The sequence below is a fragment of the Neofelis nebulosa genome, chromosome 4 (genome assembly GCF_028018385.1).
Source record: "Neofelis nebulosa isolate mNeoNeb1 chromosome 4, mNeoNeb1.pri, whole genome shotgun sequence".
Classification (NCBI taxonomy): Eukaryota; Metazoa; Chordata; class Mammalia; order Carnivora; family Felidae; genus Neofelis; species Neofelis nebulosa.
In genome coordinates, this window is record NC_080785.1 from 151,428,628 (window position 1) to 151,452,065 (window position 23,438).

Genomic DNA, 23,438 nt, shown 5'->3' on the forward strand with positions numbered 1-23,438 from the left:
CATGGCTCTGCCTAGAATCCCCAAGGACTCAGGTGGCTGCCTGTGTCCAGGAGGAAGGGCTTTGGCTTGATCATCTCCTGATGTGACATAGCTGGGGGTGTATCTGTCTGTCAAGATGAGCCAATCATTCATCTTGACTCTAAGGGCATTTGAGGGAATAGGACACACCAGCTATGCCCAAGGCAGCCAAGGTAGGGTTCACATGGATGGCCCTGTGGGCAGGGCAGAGTGAGTAAGGGGAGGAGCAGAAGCAGCCTCCAGGCCCAGGCTCATCCAACTCTGCCCAGGTACCTCTGTATCTTCTGAGCCTGCCAGGTGGGCTCCAAGCTTTGAGAGCACACTGGGCCTCCTATTCTTTTCTATCCAGCTCTGCACAGCACCCAGAACCCTTCCCTGGAGCAAAGATGCAGAGAGATAGGCCCTAACCCCAGAACTCTCTCAAACTTCCCTAGGGGTAAAAAGAACATCCCTGAGCATCCCCACATGCAGCCCCAGGAAGAACCAGGCCCAGCCAAAGGAAAATATGTGGTCCAAAGACTAGCTCTGACAAGTAGATGTCAATACCCATGACCTCAGAAGAGGGGATGGAGGGAGGATACCACCTGGCTGGAGCCTGGGGCAATGGGGCACAGCCCTGTGCCTAACAGCCCTTCAACCCCCTGTGTGGGTCATAGACGGAGGGCAGGGTGGGACCTCAGGTTCCTCCCACCTGAGCAGGGGAGGTTGGCATCTTCCATCGAGGCCATGCCCAGGATAGCTGGGAATGAGGAGGCCAGTTCAGGGTGCTCTGAGCCTAGCTACCTCTAGGACTGGCCTCAGGGCACCGATTAGCCAGTCAGAGGCAGCGGGCACCATTACCCCATCCGCTGTGCCAGTTAGTTTTCTGAGGAGAACAACAAGCCTGGGGCAGGGATAGAAAGGGGAGTACAGCCCCTCTGTACCTGTGTAGGGGCCCCACAAGTGCTGAAGACCTGGCTCTCTGTAGCCCTTTCTGGCTCCCATGCCTCCCAGGCCCCCCATTACTCCAGGTCTTGGTCCAGCTCTCTTACCTCTACCAGGTGGGGCGTTGGGTTGAAGCCACACAGGTTGCACACCTGGAGCTTGCAGGTGGTGCAGGTGTTATAGTTGGCTGGGCCCTTGCTGCCCACGTTGAGCTCAGCTTGGCACAGTGGGCAAGTGGCCCTTTCCTTCGGCGCGGTCTTTGGCTTGGCAGTAGCCTTGGTCGCTGCCTGGTGTTCCACTCTGCCATGTTTTGGACTGGTTGTTCCCCCAGTTCTTGCCAGGGCTCCAGGCCCCGATCCAGGACCTGGTCTGGCTCCAGGCTCAGTTTTGGCTCCAGGTGCTGGCCCAGGCCCAGGTCCTGAGCCTGGGGGTCTTGGGCCAGCCTCCTTGCTGGCATCACTGAAGACAATCTTAGGTGGCCCTTTGCTGGGAGCCACTTGGCCCTGGGGCTCAGCCTCGGGCTGCACAGACATGAGGGTACTCGCCTGGGTCAGCAGTGATGCTCCAAGGCCAAAGAGCTTCCCAGTGAGGCCCTCCTGGGTCTGCTCAGCAGCACCAGGCCCAGAGGGCACTGTGGTGGCACTTTTGGCCAGGGCCTCTCCTGCAGGTGGCCTGGGATCCGCTGTGGAAGGCTTGATGGGGAGAGGAGGCTGAGGAGACGCCCTCCCCACCTCTGGAGGGGCAGCTGCTTGGGCAGACCCCGGCACTGAGGTGGCCCTGGCTGTCTCAGCCTGGCGGAGGCCTGGCTGTGGTGCCCCTGGGCCCTGCGATCTCTCTTGCTCCGGCTTCCCCAGGGGCTGTTTGGCTGGGGACTGGGCAGGAGACAGGGCCGGGGAGTGCAGTTGCTGCTGGCTCTTGGAGCGAGGCGCAGTGGTCATGTCCATCCCCAGAGCCCTCTGCATCTGGCAGTTCAGACAGAGCCACTCCTTCACCTGAGGAGGAAGTATCATGGTCATCGGGGTGGTCGGGACTGACAGTGCCCATAGCTCAGGTCGCTGCAGGCCCCCCAGTAGCCAGGGCCAGCTCCAAGCATAGGCAGGAGCAGCAAGCACCACTCAGGTGTTTCTGGGCTGCCAGGAGGCAAAGCTGAAGGGGCTGATGGCACCTGCCCTGACCTCTGGGAGCTGCCAGCTGCCTGGAGCAGAACAGGGGGAGTCACACACACTCCCCACCCCCAAACCACCAATCTGTTGCCTGCCAGACCCTCCTGCTCAAGAGTCTTCCCCACCACCCACTGGCTGTACCTCTGATCTGTGTACATTATTCCATCTCCATGCCCTGCCTCACCAATGACCCCCAAAGCCTCCAATTGGTCACTCTCTTTCCCCTGCTGCCTGTTTTGGGCCATTTCCACACAGCAGCCAGAGTGATCTTTTAAACCAGGAAGAAAAGGATGGCCTTAGTACAGTGCCTGGTATGCAATAGATATTCAATTAAAAACTTGCAGAATGAATAAATAAGTGAAAAGTAACAGGAGGGAGAGGGAGGCATAGAAAAGAAAAGAAACCAGGGCACCTGGGTGGCTCAGTCGGTTAAATGTCCAACTTCAGCTCAGGCCATGATCTCATAGCTCATGAGTTTGAGCCCCACGTCAGGCTCTGCACTGACAGCTCAGAGCCTGGAACCTACTTCGGATTCTGTGTCTCCCTCTCTCTCTGCCCCTCCCCGGCTCATGCTTGGTGTCTCTCTCTCTCTCTCTCTCTCTCTCTCTCTCTCTCTTTCAGAAATAAACGTTTTGGTGTTTTTTTTTTTTTAAATTTCCTCCCTGTCCTGGAGGAGCTGAGAATCTAGCCGAGGACACAAGATATACATGAACAATCTTGAGAGCAAAATAATGCAATGTAAGTGATGATGTAAGTAGAATGAAAAAGTTTTTTTCCTTAAGCAAGACACATTTTTTAAGAAAATGGGATAATCTGTGCCTCCAAAACCAAAAATCGTGTGCTGCTATTTATGTGATGGACACGTAGCTTCTCTCTGCATCAACCCCTTCCCTGAATAAAGTGAGTGCATGACTCAGGTTGGGCCAATCACTGGTTTCAGCAAGGGGCGCAGGGACAGGTATGTGACCTTGCAAACAGGGCTGATCAGAGCCCTTGGTAAATGAACAATAGAAGAAAGAGGGGCTTTTTTCCTTTGGGATTACTCATAGAGAAAAGTAGCCTTAGAGTGGCCAGCAGCCCTCTCTCCCCACATGCAGCGAGATGCTAAGGATAACATCAATAGACAGTCAGAAGCGGACCAAGGTAAGGAGACAGGAGCAGATCTGATGAGTTCATTTAATTCCCTGGATTCAGCTATACCTTAAGTCTGCCCTTGGACTTCCAGGTGCATGAGCCAATAATATTTTTCTCTCAAAAAATCTACATACAAACCAGAGCCTATCAATTACAGGCTCAAATCCCTTAGTGGATTCCCATCATGTGTGCCATGGGAACTCACCAGGAACCATAAGATCCCACAATCTACTCCAGCGCATTCCTCTCTCTGGCCTCCTTCCTTGCCATCCCCCCTTAGTGGTCTTACCCCAGAGATTCTGGGCCTCCTGTTCTGCCAAGTAGTCCCCTAAGCTCACTTCTGTAACCAGGGCCTCGGCCCTCACAATTTTCTCTGCCCCCAGACCAGCTAGCTATATAGGCCTCAGATCTCCCCATCAGGGCCCTCTCTGGCCACACAATCTAACATACGCCTCCCCCACCAGGCACTCTGTATCGAATCACCCACTTCATCTTCTTCACAGTGCTTATTCTTTCCCGAAGTATCTACCAATTTGTTTCCTTGGGTGTCTCCTTTCTCCCCACCTAGCTTGTGAGTTCTGGTTGAAGTGTTCTCAGGACTGTGCACAGTGTGTAGTACAGAACAGGGCTCATTCCAGAGAGACTTCTTGTGGGATTAATCCCAACAACCTATTAACAGGGGGCAGGGGGCACAGTTCCCACAAAGCAAAAGCCATCAGACTGGAGATTTGGTGCCCCGGTGAAGAGGCTCCTCCTCTCCAACCAGAGCTGAGGCTGCAGGCCAAGGCTGCTCCATCTATGCTTGTAGCCAGAGCCTTTGAAAGCACCATGGTGGCCCAGTCACCAGGGAAAGGTCCAATCCAGTTCCTGAGGCAAAAAGCCCTTTCTGTCCACCCTTAGGAGTACCTCCAGTCCTGCTCTCTTCCTTGAGGCCACAGGGCTGTGCAGCTGCTGCTTTAGCTGACTTGCCAGCTGGAGAGCTTGGGTTTGGCTGTCTTGCCTAGCAGGCCAAAAGCAGCATCCAAGGAGTGGGGAACACCGCACTTTGGTGAGCACCCCCTTGTGCCCAGGACCACACAGGGCATGTTCACAGTTCACATTGTCATTTAGTTTTCACAGTAGAGAAAATCAAGGTCTGATATAACTTAACCACATACTCTTGTGGTTACCCAGCCAGGAAGTGGTGTTGAGGGTGAGACCAGCCCTGCCAGCCCAGCCCGGTTCCTGAGCTATGGCCTGGAGTCTGGTGCCTTCTGCATTCCTGCCTCTTCCAAAGGCCACTCAACCTCATGCAGGTCAAGTCATGGGTTTAGAAGTCCCCTCTGCAAAACACTGGCAGAGCCCTCAAAGGCCAAGCCCAGTTCCAGAAACCCTAAGAACAGTGATGTCACGGCACTGGGGTGTGAAGCCATCCCCCCGAGATGGGAACTGTCAACTCACCCTACGTATTTTTGAAGACCCAAGGCAGCTTTGTCTACTTTTGGACAGAGAGAGCCTCAGAGGAAACAATTTGGGTCTCTGGGACTCAGTCCAAAGACACTTTAGAAAGTTACTCTTGGGTGGGGAGGGCTCACTTCCCATCAAAATGGGAGCTCCAAGGGGCAGGCTATTTCTGCTCACCCTCAGATGGACCCCCAGAGGGGATTAGCCTTCTGAGGGGAGCCCCAGGCCCTGGCCCAGGGCAGCTGTCACAGACCCACTTCCTGGGGTGGGTGCCCAGTGCACACCCCAGGCTCCATTTCCATTGTGCGCTTGCACAGGTATAGCATGCCCTGAGGTGGGACTTGTGACAAGAGGAGTCTGGAATGTAAAACTCCTTATCCTGGGACTTCAGAGTGACCCTCCTTCAGGTTCTGGACAGGGTTGAATAAGGGCATGTGCTAAAACTCCTGCACTCACCACCAGAACCTTCCCTTACCCAGCCTCCGTCACCCAGGCTGTCACAGCCATTCACCTAAAATAGAACCTCTCCAAGAAACAGCTAAAACGCCCCTCAGTGACTCATCGCCCAGATGGGCACAGCTATTTCTATCCAGCCTCTTCTAGATGGCAAGGAGCCTTGACCACGCCCTCTCCCAGCCCCACCCAGACTCAGGCCCAGGAAGAAAGGCCTCCCAGGGAAGACACTGGGAGGGGAGCACTCTGAGCCCAGCAAGACTTCCCTCTGCCTCCCCCACTGATCATCAGGAGCTTGATCGGAGGGGTTCGGCCTTAGCCTCTTCTTCCCTCCTCCAAGGTCCTCATCCCTGTGTTAGGGGGATGGATGCTGTCTACTGGACAGGGAGATAGATGGCCATGCACCCCAGCTCACTTGCCCACCTAGGCTGGGCATACATGGCCAGGCCTGTGGCAGACTCGTCAGCCCTGGGACCAGAGCAGTGAGAGCCTTCCTCATCTAACTGTATTCGGTGTCTGTGGCTTCTTGGCAGCCTCCAATCCAGCTGTCCACCAGAATCACAATGAATGGCCTTCTACTAGTGTGACAGGAAACCTGTCCTAGAGTCATGCTGTCCAGTACCTCCATGAGCCTGACCTGGCACATGGCCAGGAGATGAGCAGGCTATCCGCCACAGAACTCACGTCCCAAGAACCAGAGGTGAGCTAAGGGGACTGCCCAGGGCTGCACTGATGTGGATGGCTCTGTCAGACACTAGCTTTTGTCAGGCTGACCCTTCTTGCCAGCAAGGAAACCCATCCTGTCATCTCAGAGGCGGGACACCTGTGCATCCCAGCCCAGTGGGGCCCGAACAGCAGTAGGAATGGGGAGGCTCAGTGTGGTGTGCAGGCCAAGAGCTGCTTTGGAAGTGGGGGAAGCAGAAGCTACAGGAAAGTGGCTTCCCTCAGGGAGCTGCTTCCTGCCCTGCCAGGAGCCTGCTGGGGATTCAGAAAAGCAGGGCCTTATGGGTTCTGGCTCCGAAGGGACTTTCATCCCAAGAAGAGCCTTTCTCAGCTGCTCCCTTACTTGAACTTACTTGCCCCGAGCTTCTGCTTTCTGTTCTTCCACAGGCCCTCTGCCTTCACGTGTCTTTCTGACCAGCTGAATCTATGGTCTGTCACGCAGTCACTCTGCTAAATGTCTGTGCTCTCTTAATCTATGTCTGCTTCAGAACTGGATCCAGCCAGATACCTTTTTTCCTCCGGGCCTACACCCAAACAGATAAATGGGCACCAGGTGGATGGGCTCCACTGTAAATTAACTTGCGTCTAACTTCTCCTGGACCCCCATAACTGCCCGGTTAACTAATTCACTCCATCTCCCCAGGAGGCTTTTGTCCACAATGGCTTGTTCAATTTCTCGTGTCCCTCTCCCTGCCTGTCCCCCTCCCTTGCTTTCTGGCTCAAACCGCTGCCCTGCTTCCAATGTCGTCAAGAGGAGCCACACAATAGGCTTCCTCCTCCACACTGAGGATCTAGACTTGGCTCTTTGGGGGCTCCGCTCTTTCAACCACACTCCACCCCCCACATTCCTGTGCAGCCCTTGCCTCTCAGAACTCCAGTGCCATTGTCTCTTGCTTTTAGGAGCCCTCCTCTGTCTGCACACCTTTCCTGTGCACACCACCGTCTTGTGTTCTCTCCTTTCCTGCTCGGTCAGGCCTCTCAAGACTTGGCCACATAGATGGCCCTCAAAAAACGCTGTGCTGAGTAAAAGAGCAAAAAAGAGCACATTCTGTGCAATTCCATTTATACGGGGCTCTAGAATAGGCAAAACTTGTTTATGGTGGATAAAAATCAGAACAACTGTTGTGTCTGGAGGAAGGGTGGGGATGGACAGGAATGGGGCCTGAAGGGACTTTCTAGGGTGATGAGGACGTCTACCTTGATAGAGGGGTTTGGCTGACACAGCTGCATGCTTTTGTCAAAGCTCACTGAATGGTACACTTGGGCTCTAAACATTACAATACATGTACATTTTACCTAACCCCATCCCCCCATACTAAACTCAAGTTAATGATATGCTTACTGAAGTGTTTAGTGGGAAGTATACTGATGTCAATATGCCTGTGAATTTCAAAGTTCTCTGGCCCTGACTTGTCTGCTGCATGCCAGGGTCTTAGATTTGTCAGCCTACTGAACCCCACTTAGATGCCCACAGGCACCTCCAACCTGATGTGGCCCAAATGGAAAAATTCTCCATCTCTATCCCCTAACCCCCATGTGCAACACATTTCCAAAATCTGTCTGTCTAGCTTCTGAAATCCACCAGGAGTCTTTCAAGGTTCTTCACTCCCACCACCCCAGCCCCAGCCTGCTCTGGGGATCCAGCCCCACCGGTGGCATGGGCTCTTCTCCACCCAGCAGTCAGAGGAGTGGGGTGTTGTTGTTGAGAGTTTTGTGATAAAATAAATATAACATAAAACTGGCCATTTAACCATTTTAAGTGTACAATTCAACGGCATTAATTACATTTATAATGTACAACCATCACCGTTATCTATTTCTAAAGAGGTGTTTTTAAATGCACATCTGACCTTCCCACTGCCACTTTTCAAAATCTTTGGAAGCCCATCTAGAGACCCCAGCAGGATCTGCCTGCCCTTTGGGCCTGCTCACGGCACTCCAGCCACCCCAGCCCTGGCTTGTTCCCACGCACTTCCCCTCAGGCCTCCCTGGGCCCCACCTGTCCCTAGGCCAACTCCAGTCTAATGTCTCCTCCTTGTAGAAGCCCCCAAGAGTCTTGGTGCAGCAGCATATCAAACACCCCAGCCTCCCTCCTGGTCCTCCGCACACCTTACCCCCAGGTATGACTGTGTGTTTGCTTGGGTGGTTACTGGCAGAAGGGCCGCCTCTCCCTCTGGCTTGCGGGCTCCACAGGGCTGAGCAACATACTTCAGCTCTGCCTGATTCTCCAGTGTCAAGGACAGTTCCTGGCTTAACATAAGGGCTCAAAAGTATTTGCAGGGGAAGGAAAGGATGGGAAGAAGGGAAAGGGCCACCATCTGACAGTGGGTACAGGCAGACCTGCCCAAGGTGACCAGCCAGCATCTGGTTACTTCACTGAGCTCTCCTGCCTCTTCCTGCCTCTGGCTTTCTCTGTCACCTCCCTTTCCTGTCTCTCCCCCCTGTTCCTTCTCCCTGTTCCCACTTTATTTATTTCTCTTTTTTTTCTCAATTTTTACTCAATTCTCTTCTCATTCTGTTTCTTTTGCTCACACATATAGGAGCAGGTGTTTTGAGAATAAAATCTCAGGTTTCTGCTCTGAATTAATTTCACATTCATTCTTAGATAACTGTACAGCCCCCTTTGTAGCTAAAAGTTGGAGTGCCATGCCTGACAGCTCCAGCTATGAAACAGCTCCCACTCCCACACAGCTGTCTCTTCTGCATGTACCCAGTGGCTCTGGCCTCTGCCCCGCAGTGGTCCCAGCAAGGAGGCCAAGAGTCCTGCCTCCTGGGAGCACGGACTGGCAGCAGGGCTGGCTGTCCAGGACTGGCTGAAGCTTGGCAGGTATTTCCCTATTGACTTGAAGACTGTTTGGCTTCTGGAAGGCAAGCTGCTCAAGGACTGGATGTACTGTGGGAGAAAGGTTTCCCAAAGGGCCTGCCCCCTGGAGACCAACTTCCATTTGGCTTAGCGGTGGAGAAGGGAAGCCTGGGCATGTGTGCAGACACCACCTCCTCCTAGGCCCAGGGAGGAGGGAGACAACTTTGCCTTTCCTCAGCCCACTGCTGATCTATGTCCTCCTAACACCTGCTCCTCATTCCCTACCAGCCCAGGAGGCAGCGTGGCCATGGAGGAGCAGAGGGAAGGGGGCAAGGCTGGTGGCTGCAGCGGAGGGATCCGGTGCGGCACTCACAGCACCTCCCCCGGGCCATCTGGTGCTCCGGCCCTTGCCGGAAAGGAGTGGGATGCAGGCAGTAGAGGAAAGGCTTATGGCCATTCCTTCATCTCCCTCCCTTCTCCACACCGCCCACCATGGGTAAGTGCCTAAGCCCTTACTTAGCCCATGGGTAAGTGCTGATGGAGCAGGTTAGGGGGGAGGCCAGTGCACAGTGGATTAAACACCGTTGGGTTGGTCTCGGCAAAGTCTAGACCTTAGGACAGGCAAAGAAAGACCATGATCATTCTTCTGTAGTTTTTCAGAGGGGCTTCTGAGCAATTCCGACTAGGGCAAGGGAGATGGGAGGCAGATGAGCTCAGATGAGCTGTCTGAACCTGGAAGGCTAGAGATGGGGTAGCAGCTCTATGGCTCCCCACTGGGGCAGAGGGTGGGCCTCCCAGGGGCAGGCTGCGGCTGCACTGTAGCTGGTGCTCTGGGATGCTTCTGCCAATCAGATCTGGAAGCACAGGCATGCAGCCAGCCCTGCGTCTGCACCAGCACGTGCTCTTGTGACGCTCTTCCCCAGGTGAGGCCAGATGCACATCTGGAGGAAGTCCGGGCCAGGACGTGCTGCTGGGCTGCCCCTGGCCATCACTCGTGTTCTCTAGCAGCTCACCCCCACCCCCACTGCCCACCCAAAACTCACCTCCCAGATTCCACCCAGCAGGCTCACAACCATGCCTTGTCTCCCATCCCCCCTATCAGAATAGAGCCTGATTTGTGCAACAAGGGCCTCCCTCCTGCAGGAGAAAGGGGTGGCAGGCCTGAACATTAAGTCATTGAAGAGTAGAGAGGTGGGCTAATAGGCCTGAGCTGGCATGAGGCATCAGCAAAGCCACCGAGGCTGGTCCCTGGCCCTCTGCCTCTCCTTTAGAGAAATCAGACATTTGGGAAGTTAAGGTACTTTTCTCAGGACCCACATCCAGGGAGAGAAGAGAACAATCTTCCTGTCTTTTCCCTATCACTGGTACTGAATGGGCTTACATCCTAATGCCTCTGGCCTCCTGATCAGTGCTCCTCCTCACAGGGACGGTCTCTTGTGGGTGGTGAGAGATGTTCAGACCCCACAAGGAAACCCCCAGTCTTTTGCCACAATTTCAAACAGGGTAAATTATTCACCTGCCCTGAGCTCCAGGACCACAAAACTCCGGAAAAAAATGGCCTCACCACAAAGAGTGGCTGAGATGGCCTTGTTTGTTCTGAACTCTCCTCAGGAAGAGGAGGAAGAGTGGACTGTGGACAGGGAAAATGGTGCTGAGAGTCCCTGAGGGAAAACTGGAGACCTAGCCACTGATTCTGGATCCCCAGGTCTATTGCTCCAAAATGACCCTGAATAAGCCAAGACTTCCCAAGACTTCGTCTCCTTGTCTATAAACAGAGAGTGCCCTGAGCTCCTTCCCTGACTTCCATGCAGCCTCAATGTGCTCCAGGCCTCCAAAGCCCAGCAAAGTACATGGGCAGGCATCCTTCTCTCAAAGGAATCACAGCCTCGAGAGCTAACGAACCGGGGCCCGGGCAGAACAGTAAGCACCCACCCGGAAGCCTGGGGACTGACAGAAGACCAGGCCCACCAACCAGAACAGTAGTGGCTCCAGATCTGAGCCATTATTCTGGCCAAATGGGGTTGACCGTTCTACCCGTTTGTGATTCTCATCTCCAGAACTGGCCTGCTGCTTCTGCAAGACTCAGCTAAAGTAACAAGATTCTAACTGATGCCATGAGATGGAAAGACAAATTCACGGAGTTCCAATGGCCATCTTTTTCCTCCTTTCTGCTCACCTGCCCTCACTCACCGAGCAGCGTGAACACTGTGCTGTTGTTTAGCACAACAACTGTCACACTCCTAATCTGCACTGCAACTTGAGGTACGAGTCAGTGATTTTCTACCTCTGCCACACATGAAAATGGTCCATTTTCCATGGTCACATTTCTTTCCAAAGATCCAAGGGAAGCTTCATTAGCAGTCTTAGAAAGGCCATGGAACCCTCCATGTCACTTGCGTGGCCCTTGTCCCTCTCTAGAACTGCTATATCCCTCCTTCTGCCAGCAGGAAGCTGAGGAGCATGTTGACATGCCCTGATGAGGCTTCGGTGAGCTTCAAGCCAGAATGTGGGACCCAGGCCTCCTCAGCCCCGCCACCGCCACCGCAGCATCACTGCACTAAGCAGTTTCAGACACACAGCCCCACCCTGCAGACAAGGTCCCCAGTATGCCCCCCAGTGGCCAGTGTCTGCAGTGCATCTGGTGCTGGAACCAGCACCACCTCTTCTTGCACCGTAGCAGGGCCCCTGCTGAGAAGAGAGTCCTGGACCTGGGTGTCCTGGGAAAGGTAGCTTTGCCTGACCGTCCTGCCACCTAGACACACCCTACTTCAGAACCAGCCCCTGGCCCTGCCCAGCATCTCAGGCCAGGCAGGAGCCCAGCCCACAGACACCAGGGTAATCCCAGAAACGGCCTTCTTGGCTGGCAAAACATCAAGTTAGGAGGTGTGTCAGGACAGGTATGGTCTGACCAGGGCGGATCAGCAGGTGCGTGAACAAAACCTGCAAACTGGTTTTCTCTTTCTGTGCAAAAGGACCAGGAAGGTGAATCTGCTTTCAGCAGAGTGACAATGGACAACCACTCTGACTCAAGAATTACGTTCTGCCAGCCTCTCAGGAAAATGTGCTGAGGGCTCTTTCTCCTTGACTGGAACACCACTGAAAGCCAGCTCTGGAGAAGAAAAGGTTCTGCTTGGAGACCCTGTCAGAAAAGGGCATCCACCAGGTTCCGAGAACCTGGAGAATGAACTAGGTCAGCATTTCCCAAACTGATGCCATGGAACAGCGGCCCCTAATGTTCTGAGAAAGCAAGTCTGGGAAAGGCTGCTGGCTACAGCTCTGTCTTGGAGCTCCATGGTGCCGTTCAGCGTGCTGAAGGCCTGAGAAGCCTCCCAGCAAAGAACCAATGCATTTGTCTGGCTCAGATTTGCTTGAAGCACCTGGCTGAGAGGACTGCTCTTCACCAAACACTGTGAATCTGCAGTTAAGTCTGAGGCCCCTTCCTTCCTGGCCCTGAGCCTCGGCTTCTTCCCGGCACAACGAGGCAGATGGACCGAGTGTGGCCAAGGTCCTCCCACTCTGCTGTTTTTCCTGGCACATTAAAGGCTGGCTCCCTTCCCGCGTCACCCAAGGTCCTGGGCTTGGGGGAGCCTGTTGTGTGGCAAGGGCTGGGTGCCCACCAGGAAACCAGTGCCCCATATGTGGCTCTCCCTTGACCTCTGCCCTTCAGGTCCTATAGCTCAAGTGAGCATCTCAGGGAGGCTAAAACCCAGAGGGGCAACACCACACAGGGGCCATCGCAGCGTCTCACCCCTGCCTGTCAAACTTTACTCCTGGGGGGCCAGGGCTTCTGGCTTCTGGTTTGTGCTGGCACAAACACACAGGTGAGTTTCTTTGGTGTGGATCACACTGTTCTAAGTACTGAAGAGCAAACACTTACCTAACTGATCAGCTCAGGGATGGGCCTGTTTCTAATCACAGATGTAATAATCACGAGTGTGCACGCCTCCTCAAGGAAGCCCCCACACTCCAGGAGCAACTCCAAACGTACTGAGTCATCTCCCCACAACGGCAGCTCCTTCCTTGGAATCTCACACTTACCTCTCGCAAACCACACATCCCACACCCACAGCACCTCATGTCACAAATAGACCCCGACCTGTGAACAATTATTCTCACTCATCTCCCCCACCCACGAGGTCCAAATGGCTCCTGCTGCTGATAATCCCAGAGGCGTCCATGCCTGTGCCTATAGCCCGACCATGCTCCATCCTGCCCAAGGGCAGAGCCCTGGAGGAGGAACTAGAGACTTCTATGGGTTACCCCAGAGGAGAGGGAGGAAGCTGACAAGCCCACTCAGTTCATTTCAGAGGCATGGCCCCAGTTGCACTAGTACACTGGGGCACCCAGCCTCCAGGTCCCCAAAAAGAGCCTTCAGGGTTTTGGCTGAGCATCCCACAGCAACTCAAAGCATCCTGAACAAAGCCAGGATGGGGCTGTGGACCCAGGGCACAAAGGAGGCCAATCTCATGGAAATGGCCCTTCAGTGACTGCTCAGTGAGTGTAGGACACCATCACCCATTATGAATGCTTGGCTCCCAGCCTGGGTCTCTACCCTGAGGTTGTTTCTCTGGGGATGGCTAGCTTTTCTGCCACCTCAGGCCCAGCTAACTGGAATGAAAGTCCAGAGGAGAAGCTTCCCAGAGCTCAACTGGAAGGCTGTTTCCTGCCTCCCCTAAAACCTTGCTTCCCTCACCAGCATCCCCCTCCAGTGCCCACTGTCAGGGAAGGAGGCTGGCCTAGAGCCAGGGAAATCTGCCTCCCCTCCAGCCTGTGGCTATTTATAGCCCTCTCCAAATGAGTATCCATTGAGAAAAGTTGCCCAGAAGCCTGTCTTTGGCCCTCTCTAAGGCCATTTTTCTGGGTCAAACTCACACCAGCTACAAAAGCATCTTCTACTCTGGGACTCTGCCCAAGCTTTCAGGAGGTGCAGGAATCCCTCAGGAGATCTGCGGCCAGGCCTGTTCTCTGCTACCACATCTTGAGCCAGGAAGACACAAATGCTGGTGGCTCAGGGAAACAACCAGGAAAAGAGAGTTGGTTAAAGAGGGGAAGGGAACCGAGGGAGGCATGGGAAGGTAGGTGGGGGAAGCCGGCGCAGAAAGTGGTTACCTGGGTGAGGTGAGGGTTGGGGTTGAACCCACACTGGTTGCAGACCTTGTTGTGACACTGGGTGCAGGTGTTGAAGTTTGGCTGGCTGGGGGTCGACGTGAGGTCCGAGGTCTTACATATGGGACACAGCGTGCTGCTGGGAAGGGGGGCGATCTGGGGGACGGAGTAGGGTGATGTGGGGGTGCTGCCTCTGTCCGGTGACACAGAGGGCGACCGCCCTGATCTCTGCGTCCTGCTGTCTACCTGCAGTGTCCTGCGCGGGCCATCAGCCTCCTGGCCTGCTGGGCCCTGTGCCCTCGTCTCCCGGGGGCTCTCGCGGCCGGGAGCAGTAGCAGAAGCCTGCTTCGGGGTTGGGGAAGCTGCTCTCTGGCTACCCGGGGGCTCCTTGGGGTCCAGTCTCCTGGAAACGCTGAAATGACATTGAAAATCACTATGTTAGAGACACTTCTCAGAGAAGCAGCCTGCAGGGGGCTCTATCAAGCTCGGTGACCCTGCCGAGCCCCATTCCGCTCTCCTCTTCCTGCCCAGTGGCATCATCACAGCTACCATTTGCTGAGTGCTGATTGTGTCCCGTGCTGAGCGCTGACAAGCGTCTCCCATTTGAACCCTCAGCACCAGGTCATGTGGTAGAATCTTGAGTTCCCCTCCTACATCCTGATGAAGTACAGATTCAGATTCAGCAAGTCTAGTGTGAGGTTTGCATTTTTAAGAATCTCTAAGGTGATACCTATACTGTGGTCTGCAGACCACACTTTAAGAACCAAGGCTCTAAATCTATACGTTAGAAACACCTGGAGTTATTTTTAAATTTCTGATTCTCAGATTATACCCCAGACAAATTACATCAGAATCTGTGGGGGCAGGGGCACCTAAGGTGCTGGGTTGAGCATCCAATTTCGGCTCAGGTCATGATCTCGCAGTTTGTGGGTTCGAGCCCTGCATCAGCTCTGTGCTGACAGCTCAGAGCCTGGAGCTTGCTTTGGATTCTGTGTCTCCCTCTCGCTCTGCCTCTCCCCCGCTCACACTTTGTCTTTCTCTGTCTCTCAAAAATAAAAGATAAATAAAAAAGAATCTGTGGGGGCAGGACCCTGGTATTAGTATTTTTCCCTCCCCAGGTGATCCCAACATACAGCACAAGTTCAGAGCTATTGCCCTGGCAGGTCTGTTCTGGTTTGTTCCCTTCAAAGGCTGACCCCAGACAGTTGGAGATGGGTGGGGGAGGCATCCCAATGCCTACCTAGTTAATGCCATCTCCAGCAGTGACAAAGGAACCTACTTTCTGGCAGCTCACCAGCAGGCCTGATGCTAGACCAAGTCCATCGAGATGGGTGAAGTGTTACTCTTCCGCTAGTACAAGGCTGGGTGGGGTTGCGGTCCTAGGATCCAGCCCTTGAGGAACCACTGAGAAGAAGTCCAATGCACCTGACCCCCATCTCCATTCTGACCTGGCGCAGCTGCAGGGAAGCCTGCAGAGTTGAGTAGTTCAGTAAGGTAGAAAGTTAAGCTAAACTCAATTTCCTTATTTTCCTTTTCCCCATTTTCCTTTTCCAATTTGAAAGAAGCTGAGCACAAAAAGCCAAAGGCAATGTTTTATATGGCTTCCCTGAAATTCTATCCTTGTTCCAGTGTGTATTCATCTGGGTGGATACTGGCACCCAGGAGACAGGACAGACTGGCTGAGCGCCACTGTGGAGGCTGGACCACAGCTGCCTGCAGGGAGGCCACCCTGGCGCCATCTGCCCTAGTGCCCTGTGTCCTCCTAGGGTCTGACTGACTGACAGGAGGGGATTCTGAGTTTGCTGCCCCTAGATGAAAGCCATCTGCTTGCAAAAAAGATTCAGGGGCCAACTGGTAGGATGTCTTAAAACAAGCCATTTCAGACAGGGGTGGGGGTGGGGCAGGGGGCGAGGAGCCCACCTGGGGAGGCCTCCTCCAAGACTGTCTGCAATTCTTCCTCCCTTCTGAGGAACAGTGGGGGGAGAGCCACACCTTCGGTCTAATAAAGACTCTTCCAGAAAAAAGAAACACTATTACATGTCTATCAAACATTTCTTTCATCAACCAACAACAGCATATACCCACCCATCCATCCCATCTCACGGACCTGCCACTTTCGTCTTCAATAGGATCTCCAGAACCTGAGAGTCTAGCCTCCCTGGGCCATCTTGCCACCAGCTGTGAGGCCCAGTATGTAGTGGCCGCAGCACCTCTGGGCCACACTTGGAACCTAGGCTCCACGGCCTTCCAGCAGACTAATTTCTAGGCATGGTAAAGAAAGATTCCCACTTGGTTAATTTATAATTTCATTTTTTATTTGAATGATTTGGGGCTGGAATTTAAAAGCAGCACCTGACTGTATGTTAACTATACTGGAATTAAAATTAAAAGGGGAAAAACAAAAAACAAAAAACAAAAGGAGCCCCTGAAAGCTAATCAGAAGCTACTGAGAGCCCTTTATACCATGTGGAGGGAGGGGCTGCAGTCCCTTTCCCAGGCTGTGTAAGGTCTGAAGTTTTTTTCTGAGGAATGTAGCCATCTCTACTGTCTGTGAGTTGCCTGGTCTGTGACAGGCAATCTTCTGTGTACACAGTTGCATTTTAATTCAATGTTGTATCGCCATGTAGTCTTTCTGGGGACAAAATTTGTGTGACAGAGATCCAGATTCAAGTTAACTTTCAGCTCAGCCAGAGTGACAATGACTAAGCAAACAATGCCTTCTGTGGCCCAGCAAAGTCTGTCCTGCAAGGGCTCCCTGCACCTGGGCCTGATGTGTGTGCACACACCAACACGGTGGCTGTAGGAGACACCTGGCGATCGAGCTGCTTGTCCGCGATCCCTTCTCTTTTCCATCCTCCTGGATGATTCCTCACCCCTTCTCCATGATCTTCAAGCCTCCAGTATGTCTCTTCCTCTCTTTACTGTCACTGACAACCTGCATGCCATCTCACCAAGAAAGTGGGAGCTACTAGAGGAGAATTTGCACATCCACAGCCGCTCGACGTCTGTCCCCCAATATTTGCCAGTCTCCTGTTCCCAAATCCCACTTCTTACCTTCACAAACCACCTCCTCTCCTTCATCAACCATTTCCCCTCTCTATTGGATGATTTCAATAACCATGCAAACATGCTTCTCCCATCCGCAAAATTAATTAATTAGTTAATTAATTAAATAACTTTGACCCACTTTCCCCTTTAGCTACTGCCCCATTTCTCTGCTCCTCCCCTTCCTTCCTCTCAACCCAGTCCAACCTGGCTTTTGCACACCCTTCTACAGAAACCGCTATGGTCACAGTCACCAACGGCCTCCACATTATCAATCCAACAATCCCTTCTCAATCTCTCATCTCACTTCAGCAGCACCACAGGATACTGCTGAGTGCTCCCTCCTTCCTGAGATAAGTTTTCCACTTGCCTTCTGGAACACCTCCTTCTCCCAGGTTTCCTCCTCCCTCCTGGCCACACCTGTTTAAACTCTCTCCCTGTTTAAACTGTCTCTGGCCCAGTCCTCTTCCCTGAACCTGTCACTGGTCTAACTGCAGACTCTGCATCTTGACTGAGATGTCATATGCATAGGCATCCCAAACCTGAAGCGTCCAAGCTGAGCTCTTATCTTCCCCTATATGTGCGTTTCCCAGCCTCCCATTGGCGCCATCTCTGACCCCTTCTTCTCCCATCCACGTCAATCATCAGTAAATCTTGTTGGCTTCAGAGTCTGGCAACTCCCACTGCCTCCTCTCTCCCCACCGTCCCCTCTTTTTTTCAGTTCTGCACAAGCCAGGCTGCTTTCACTCACCCCTCTGTGGTCTTCTCTGCATGGCAGCCAGGATACTCCTCTACATACATAAATTAGCCACTTCCCTCCTCTGTCTAAACCCTCCAACACTTCTTTTCCTTCCCAGAAGAAAATCCAAAGGCTTTACAATGGCCCCTGCAAGCCCACGAGATACAGCCCCTTTCCCCCTGGCCCCATCCCCTACTATTCTTTCCCTCCCTCCTTCTACTTCCCTTAGGCCAGGCCACTCTCCTCTGGGCATCCACATCTGCAGGCATTTGCACTCCCTCAAGTCTTTATGCTGGTGGCATCCTTTCAGGGACACTCTCCCTGATCTATTTAAAATGAAGCTTCTGGGACACCTGGCTAGTTGGAAGAGCATGTGACTTTTGCTCTCTGGGCATGAGTTCGAGCCCCACGTTGGGTGTACAGATTGCTAAAAAATAAATAAATAAACTTAAAAAAAATAAAATGTAGCTTCTGTCCCTCCTGCCTCTTTGTTCTCCATGGCATTGAGTACCTTCTAACTCATCATATGTATTGCTTTTGTGTATCCTCTGTGATCCCCGCATTAGACCGTCAGCTCTATGGGCAGGGCCTCTGTGTGCTACCTCCATAGCTGCATCCCGGAGCCCAGCACAGTGCCTAGCACACACTGGACACACAACTGGTGTTTCCAGAATAGATTGGCTGTAGGCACATCATGACTCAGAAAAGCAAACGTGGCCCAAAAGTGTGTTAGAGCTGAGGAAACAAGGCATGGCACGTGACTAGCATGGCACTCAGCCCTTCCCTGGATCTGAGCTCATGCTGGAGAGAGCTGCAGAAATGATAGTGGAGTCCTCTCTGGTTATTGGCTGCACCCCCAGTCCCACCATACAGAATACTCTGCTCACCATGGTGGTGGTGATGCCAACTGAGCCTTACTGTGAGCCCCACTGTGTGCCAGGCACCTATCACATATTAACTCCTTTATGCCTCATAGCAAATCCACAGGACAGGACCCATTTTGCCCATTTTACAGACAAGGAAACTGCTACACATAGGAGTTATATAACTTGCAAAGCCATCATGACTTGTATCAAGGCCTGCAGTCCCTGTCCTTAACCACTGTCGCACATTGTCACTCTCGGGAGCGCAGTGAGGCTGTGGACAGGTAGGCAGCACTGCACTTTGGGCTCTTTGGATTATTTTTTTCTCTTCTGAAGAGCTGGTTAGGGTGGAAGCTCCCTAGGAGAAGGTCTCTGACGTTTTGCTCCCCACTGCAGCCCAGTCCCCCCACCACTCTGGGTACTGAGCAAGCCCTCAATAAACATATGCAAAGTAAATGGAAAGATGTGTAAGCGGTTCAGCGAGCTCACAGGGTGGGACTGACCTCAGGCAGCAACACGATTCAGTTGGGACCACTTCACATGGAGTTTGCCCAGCAGCGCTGAGAAACTCACAGAGAAAACTAACATTCATTCATTCATTCATTCAGGCATGTAGTCATTCACAAACACCTGCTGACCCCTGGAATAGTTCCAGGCCCCGTGATAGGTATTGACGGTATGAACAAACTATGTCTCTGACAATGGAAGGTGGGTCTACAGGTGGTCATTGTATTGTATTGTATCCTTTACATCTTATACATATTTTATAAGTACTCTTACATTCTTTAGAAATACCTATTCAATATTTAATTGAAATACATTTTTAAAAAAGTGAATCAGACAGGGATCCAGTCCTCTGGGAGCCTACAGTCTAGAGGGGAGACAGATGTGCAAACAAATCACCGCACGACATGCCTCCACACGGTCCAGGGAAGGGACAGAAGTCTGATGAGGCTTCTCCTTGAGGTGAAAGGGCAAGGGAGGCAGAGGTGAGAGCACATGAAAAGGCTCAGAGACATGACAGAGCATGCTCAGGCTGGGTGGCTGTGGGGGGCAGGCACGGCAGGTTTAAGCCAGTGCTATCCCCAGCACCTAGAACAGCTCCCAGCAATCCTGTGGTCTGAACTTCCAGAACTATGGGCAAGCTTAGAGCTAAAAAGGGAAAGGCCAGGGGAATAATAGGGCCTCTAAGGTTTTCAAACAAGAGAGTGCTCTGGCTGTGTGTCAAGGAGACACTAGAGGCAGGGAAACAGTGAAAAATCGGCAACAGCCCAAGAGATAGTCCATGGGGTGAGAGGGAGGGAAGTTTCAGCAGAGGTATTCTGGCTTGAGGTCTGAGGAGGAATGGTCCTTTTGATTGAGACTGGGGGTCCAGGGACAGAAGCCAGTCGGTGAGCAGAGAATGGGGAATAAAATGGCAAAATCATGAGGTTGGATCTGGTTTTGTTGAGGTGGGGAGGTAGGTACAAGAGGTATCAGGAGATGGGTCGGGGCTTGGATTCAATTCAGAGAAGTCTAGATATTTCTATTGGGGAGAGTTAAGGGTTCAATTCATAGGCAAGCCTCAGAGATCACACGGGAGCAGTGGTCTAGGAAAGATTTGTGGGGAGCACCAATGTTTATGGGAGCAGAAGAGATGCCAGAAATGGAGAAGTCAGAGAAAGAACAAAAAGACACAACCTCCTCCCAGGGTTTGAGAAGCTCCCAGAGGAGGAGCATTCAACAACCTGCTGTGAAGAATCTCTGTGCCTGAAGGCTGCAACACTGGAGAAGCCACAGAAGAAAAGTCTACACCAATGAGGGCCGCACCTGTGACTGCCCAGGCCCTCTCCCACCCAGACCGACCTGAGAAGGGCTGGCTCCCCATCCTGCTCAACACAGGACCCACCCGTCTCTTGCAGGAGATGCAGGAGCTCCATCTGTGACACATCCCTGGATGCAAGTCTCATAGAGACCAGGATGGCTGGGGTAGCCCTGGGCCTCTTCAGGCGGCCCTCCTTAATAAAGGTCTCCACTGGGTAGAGAAGGGAGAGAGGAAGGAAAGGGGGAGGGAAACGTCCACAGGTAGGTCACAGTTCAGCCCCACAGAAGATCTGGTTTCATGGATCTGGACCATCAGCAGTGAGGCTCCATGAGGCCAATGGTCCTCCCAAAAGCCCCAGGGACCGCTCTTGCTTGGTGAGGGTTGGGATAAGCACAGGTGAGCAAGGAGGGAAGAAGGACACTACCATAAAGCAGAGGAGACACAGGAGGACAAGTAGGTGAGAAGGAGGGAGAGAGCAGAGATATGAAGGAGTGGCTGGAAGCCAAGCAGGGAAGACTAAAAATGGCTTATCCAGGGATACATATTTTTAAAAGATAGCCAAGAAAGGTAGAGGGGGTAAAAATAGCTGGATTTCTACCAGCTTTCCTCCCTTTCAGCACTAAAGGCTATTGACTGATCAGAAACAAGTCTTGAAGCTGTTTAGCAGGGCTGGAAGGACCACCCCCCTGGCCACATGGGTGCTGTTGGGGAGGGGCACAGAGCCAATTCAGTTGGCATCCCCCTTGGCACTCCTCAGTACCCCAGTAGCCTCCTGTCCCATACCATGACCACCACTGGGAGAAATGATCCAGACTGTGCTGGTCAGACCTGGGCTCGCCACTGTCAGATATCCCAGGAAAGGCATGAAGCCAACAAGCTCCACCGACCAAAGATGCCCCAGCCACCAGGTACATCCATAAGGTCAGGGCCACCAGGGAGAGATGTGGCTGCCCAGGTCCACAGTGGGGAGGAGCCTAGAGCCACTGCGGCAGCTGTGCTCAGAGAGGACCTGCTCAGGCTGAAGCAGACTAACAGAAGGAGAAGCAGGGAGGCAGGGAGACAGTGCGGGCTCCAGAGGGAAAACCAGGCTGGGTTCCACATGGCAGCATTCTAGAGCATGCCCCCCACCGCCTCCAGTTGAATATTTAAAAAAGAAATACTTCACACCAATAAATGACTGTCTTTGTTCACCAGGAGGGGATTGAACTTAGGGAAACTGTTTTTCTTAAGTCAGAGCAGCCGGAAGAGGTCCCACAGCTTCAAACAAGGTTTTGATAAATTCATGGCTGACCTTTCTGTAATAGGCAATTATGACTGGGCAGATGCTGTGGGAGGATCCTCTCCTTTCAGGCCCATGCCAGGAAGGGCCACTGGGCCACCCACTGGCGCCTGTGGATTCAGGCAGAGAAGCAAGGGTTGCAGAATCTTGGTTTGGGTTTTTCTGTGTGGTTTTTTTTTTTTTTTTTAGTAATCTCCACACCCAACGTGGGGTTTGAACTCACAACCCCGACCCAGATCAAGAGTTGTATGCACTGCTGACTGAGCCAGCTAGGCGCCTCAGGGTTGCAGAATCTTGGGAAGCATGATCAGGTCGTGGGTCCTGGAGCAATTCTCTCACGAATGGATGGGAGGACACAGAAAGTTTGACTTTAGAAAAAACATTCCAGTTTCCACACACAAAAAAACTTCTTGACCTACCCAGTTTCCAGGCCAGTGGCCTTCTGCCTTTCTGATCATGCATCCCTATCAATAAAGTATGTTTGCATACCCCCAACATATGAATACTTATCCACCAATTACGTACACATATATTACTGATAAAACACACCTCCCCAAATGGAAAAGTTTGAAAGGATGAGATAGGATATAAATGTTTTCACAGCTTTAGTTGGCTGCCTCATCTCCCTCCCCTTCTTGGCACGTGTGCCCCAGTTTGGAGGCTCTGCTGAGGAAATTCTTTTATTTTTAATTTTTTTTTTTTTTTATTTCAGAGAGAGAGAGAGCACAAGTGGGGGAGAGGGGCAGAGGGAGAGAGATAGAATACCAAGCTGGCTCCATACTCAGCACAGAACCCGACATGGGGCTCGATCCCACGACCCTGGGATCACGACCTGAGACGAAATCAAGACTTGGACACTGAACCGACTGAGCCACCCAGGCGCCCCCCCTGCTAAGGAAATTCTTAATCTCCCAATCTTAAAAGGAGTCTGTTTGTGGCCCAGACCAGATTCTCTCCTGCCCCCAGACCTGCCCCACTGAAGGTGGACTTAGGTCAGTGTCAGGAAGGCCCCTTCCTGATCACCTATCAACCAAAAAGAATTTGCTCTGCTGAGACAAACAGCACAGAGGTGAGGGTCTCCATAACACTCAGCTACAGCACTCAGAGCCTTTCATGGGACAGGAAACGTAGACCACAGGCTCAGAGCCTCTGAGTTGCTCTCTTGAAGCCAGGGGATGCCCTGCTGGCTGGGGAGGGAAGGTACCACCCACAGGGTTCCTGGGTGGTGGTGGTAGGGTGTCATGCTACACGCAGAGCTCCCCAAGAGGCCAACATCCTCCCCTCCTAACTTCCAGCCCCTTGAAACTCCTGCCCCACTATGAAGGTAAGGTTCCAAGACCCAAGAGACCCCAGAGAATTAGCTCCTCTCCTACAAGTGAGGACAAAGCACCTTGCCATCCTGGTGACAGCCCCCGCAGCAAGTATATACTTGTGCACTTGGGCATACATGTACTCACACCCCTGAGCAGACAAACCCATGTGAAGATCCCCACCACCTCCACTCATCGTTTCCACTTAGGAACATCTAGCAGTTGGAACTCTTCCTGGGACCAAACAACAAGCTTCAGCTGGTGCCAGGCCAGTCCATCTGGGCCAGCAGAGAACATGTTTAAGGCAGTGAGCTGTGACTGCTTTGCTGCTGCTGAGGGAGAGTTTGGGATGATTCGCCAGGTGGGTCAGGATGGCAGAGAGGGTGACGAGAGGGACCAGTAGGAGTGCAAGCTGCTGCCATCCAGCATGGGCCAGGGGAGCTGCCAGCATGAGAGGAGAGACCACCAGCGCTGGCAGCAAGGTGGGGGCCGGTCCACAACTGTGAGGAAAGCAGGCCCTGGGGACCCCATTCCCCAGCCCTGGGGCCCACATGTTCTGAGCATCTCTCAGAACAATCCCATTTGGTCTTGGTTCCCTTTAGATCCAGCCCATCTCCAGAATCCAGAACAA

The 23,438-nt window shown here is 52.8% G+C and overlaps 1 protein-coding gene across 2 annotated transcripts in view; it reads right to left on the reverse strand.

Moving 5' to 3' along the window:
- The window catches only part of BSN (bassoon presynaptic cytomatrix protein), a 95,768-nt gene that overhangs the window by 26,935 nt on the left and 45,395 nt on the right, over positions 1–23,438 (reverse strand). The window contains exons 2-3 of one of the 2 annotated variants that reach the window (XM_058726905.1): positions 13,771–14,179; positions 1,050–1,934 (exon numbers count right to left, since the gene is read on the reverse strand). In XM_058726905.1, the coding sequence (XP_058582888.1) occupies positions 1,050–1,934; positions 13,771–14,179 (1,294 nt within the window). The remainder of the gene's footprint in view (positions 1–1,049; positions 1,935–13,770; positions 14,180–23,438) is intronic. The other variant, XM_058726906.1, reaches the window with a different exon arrangement.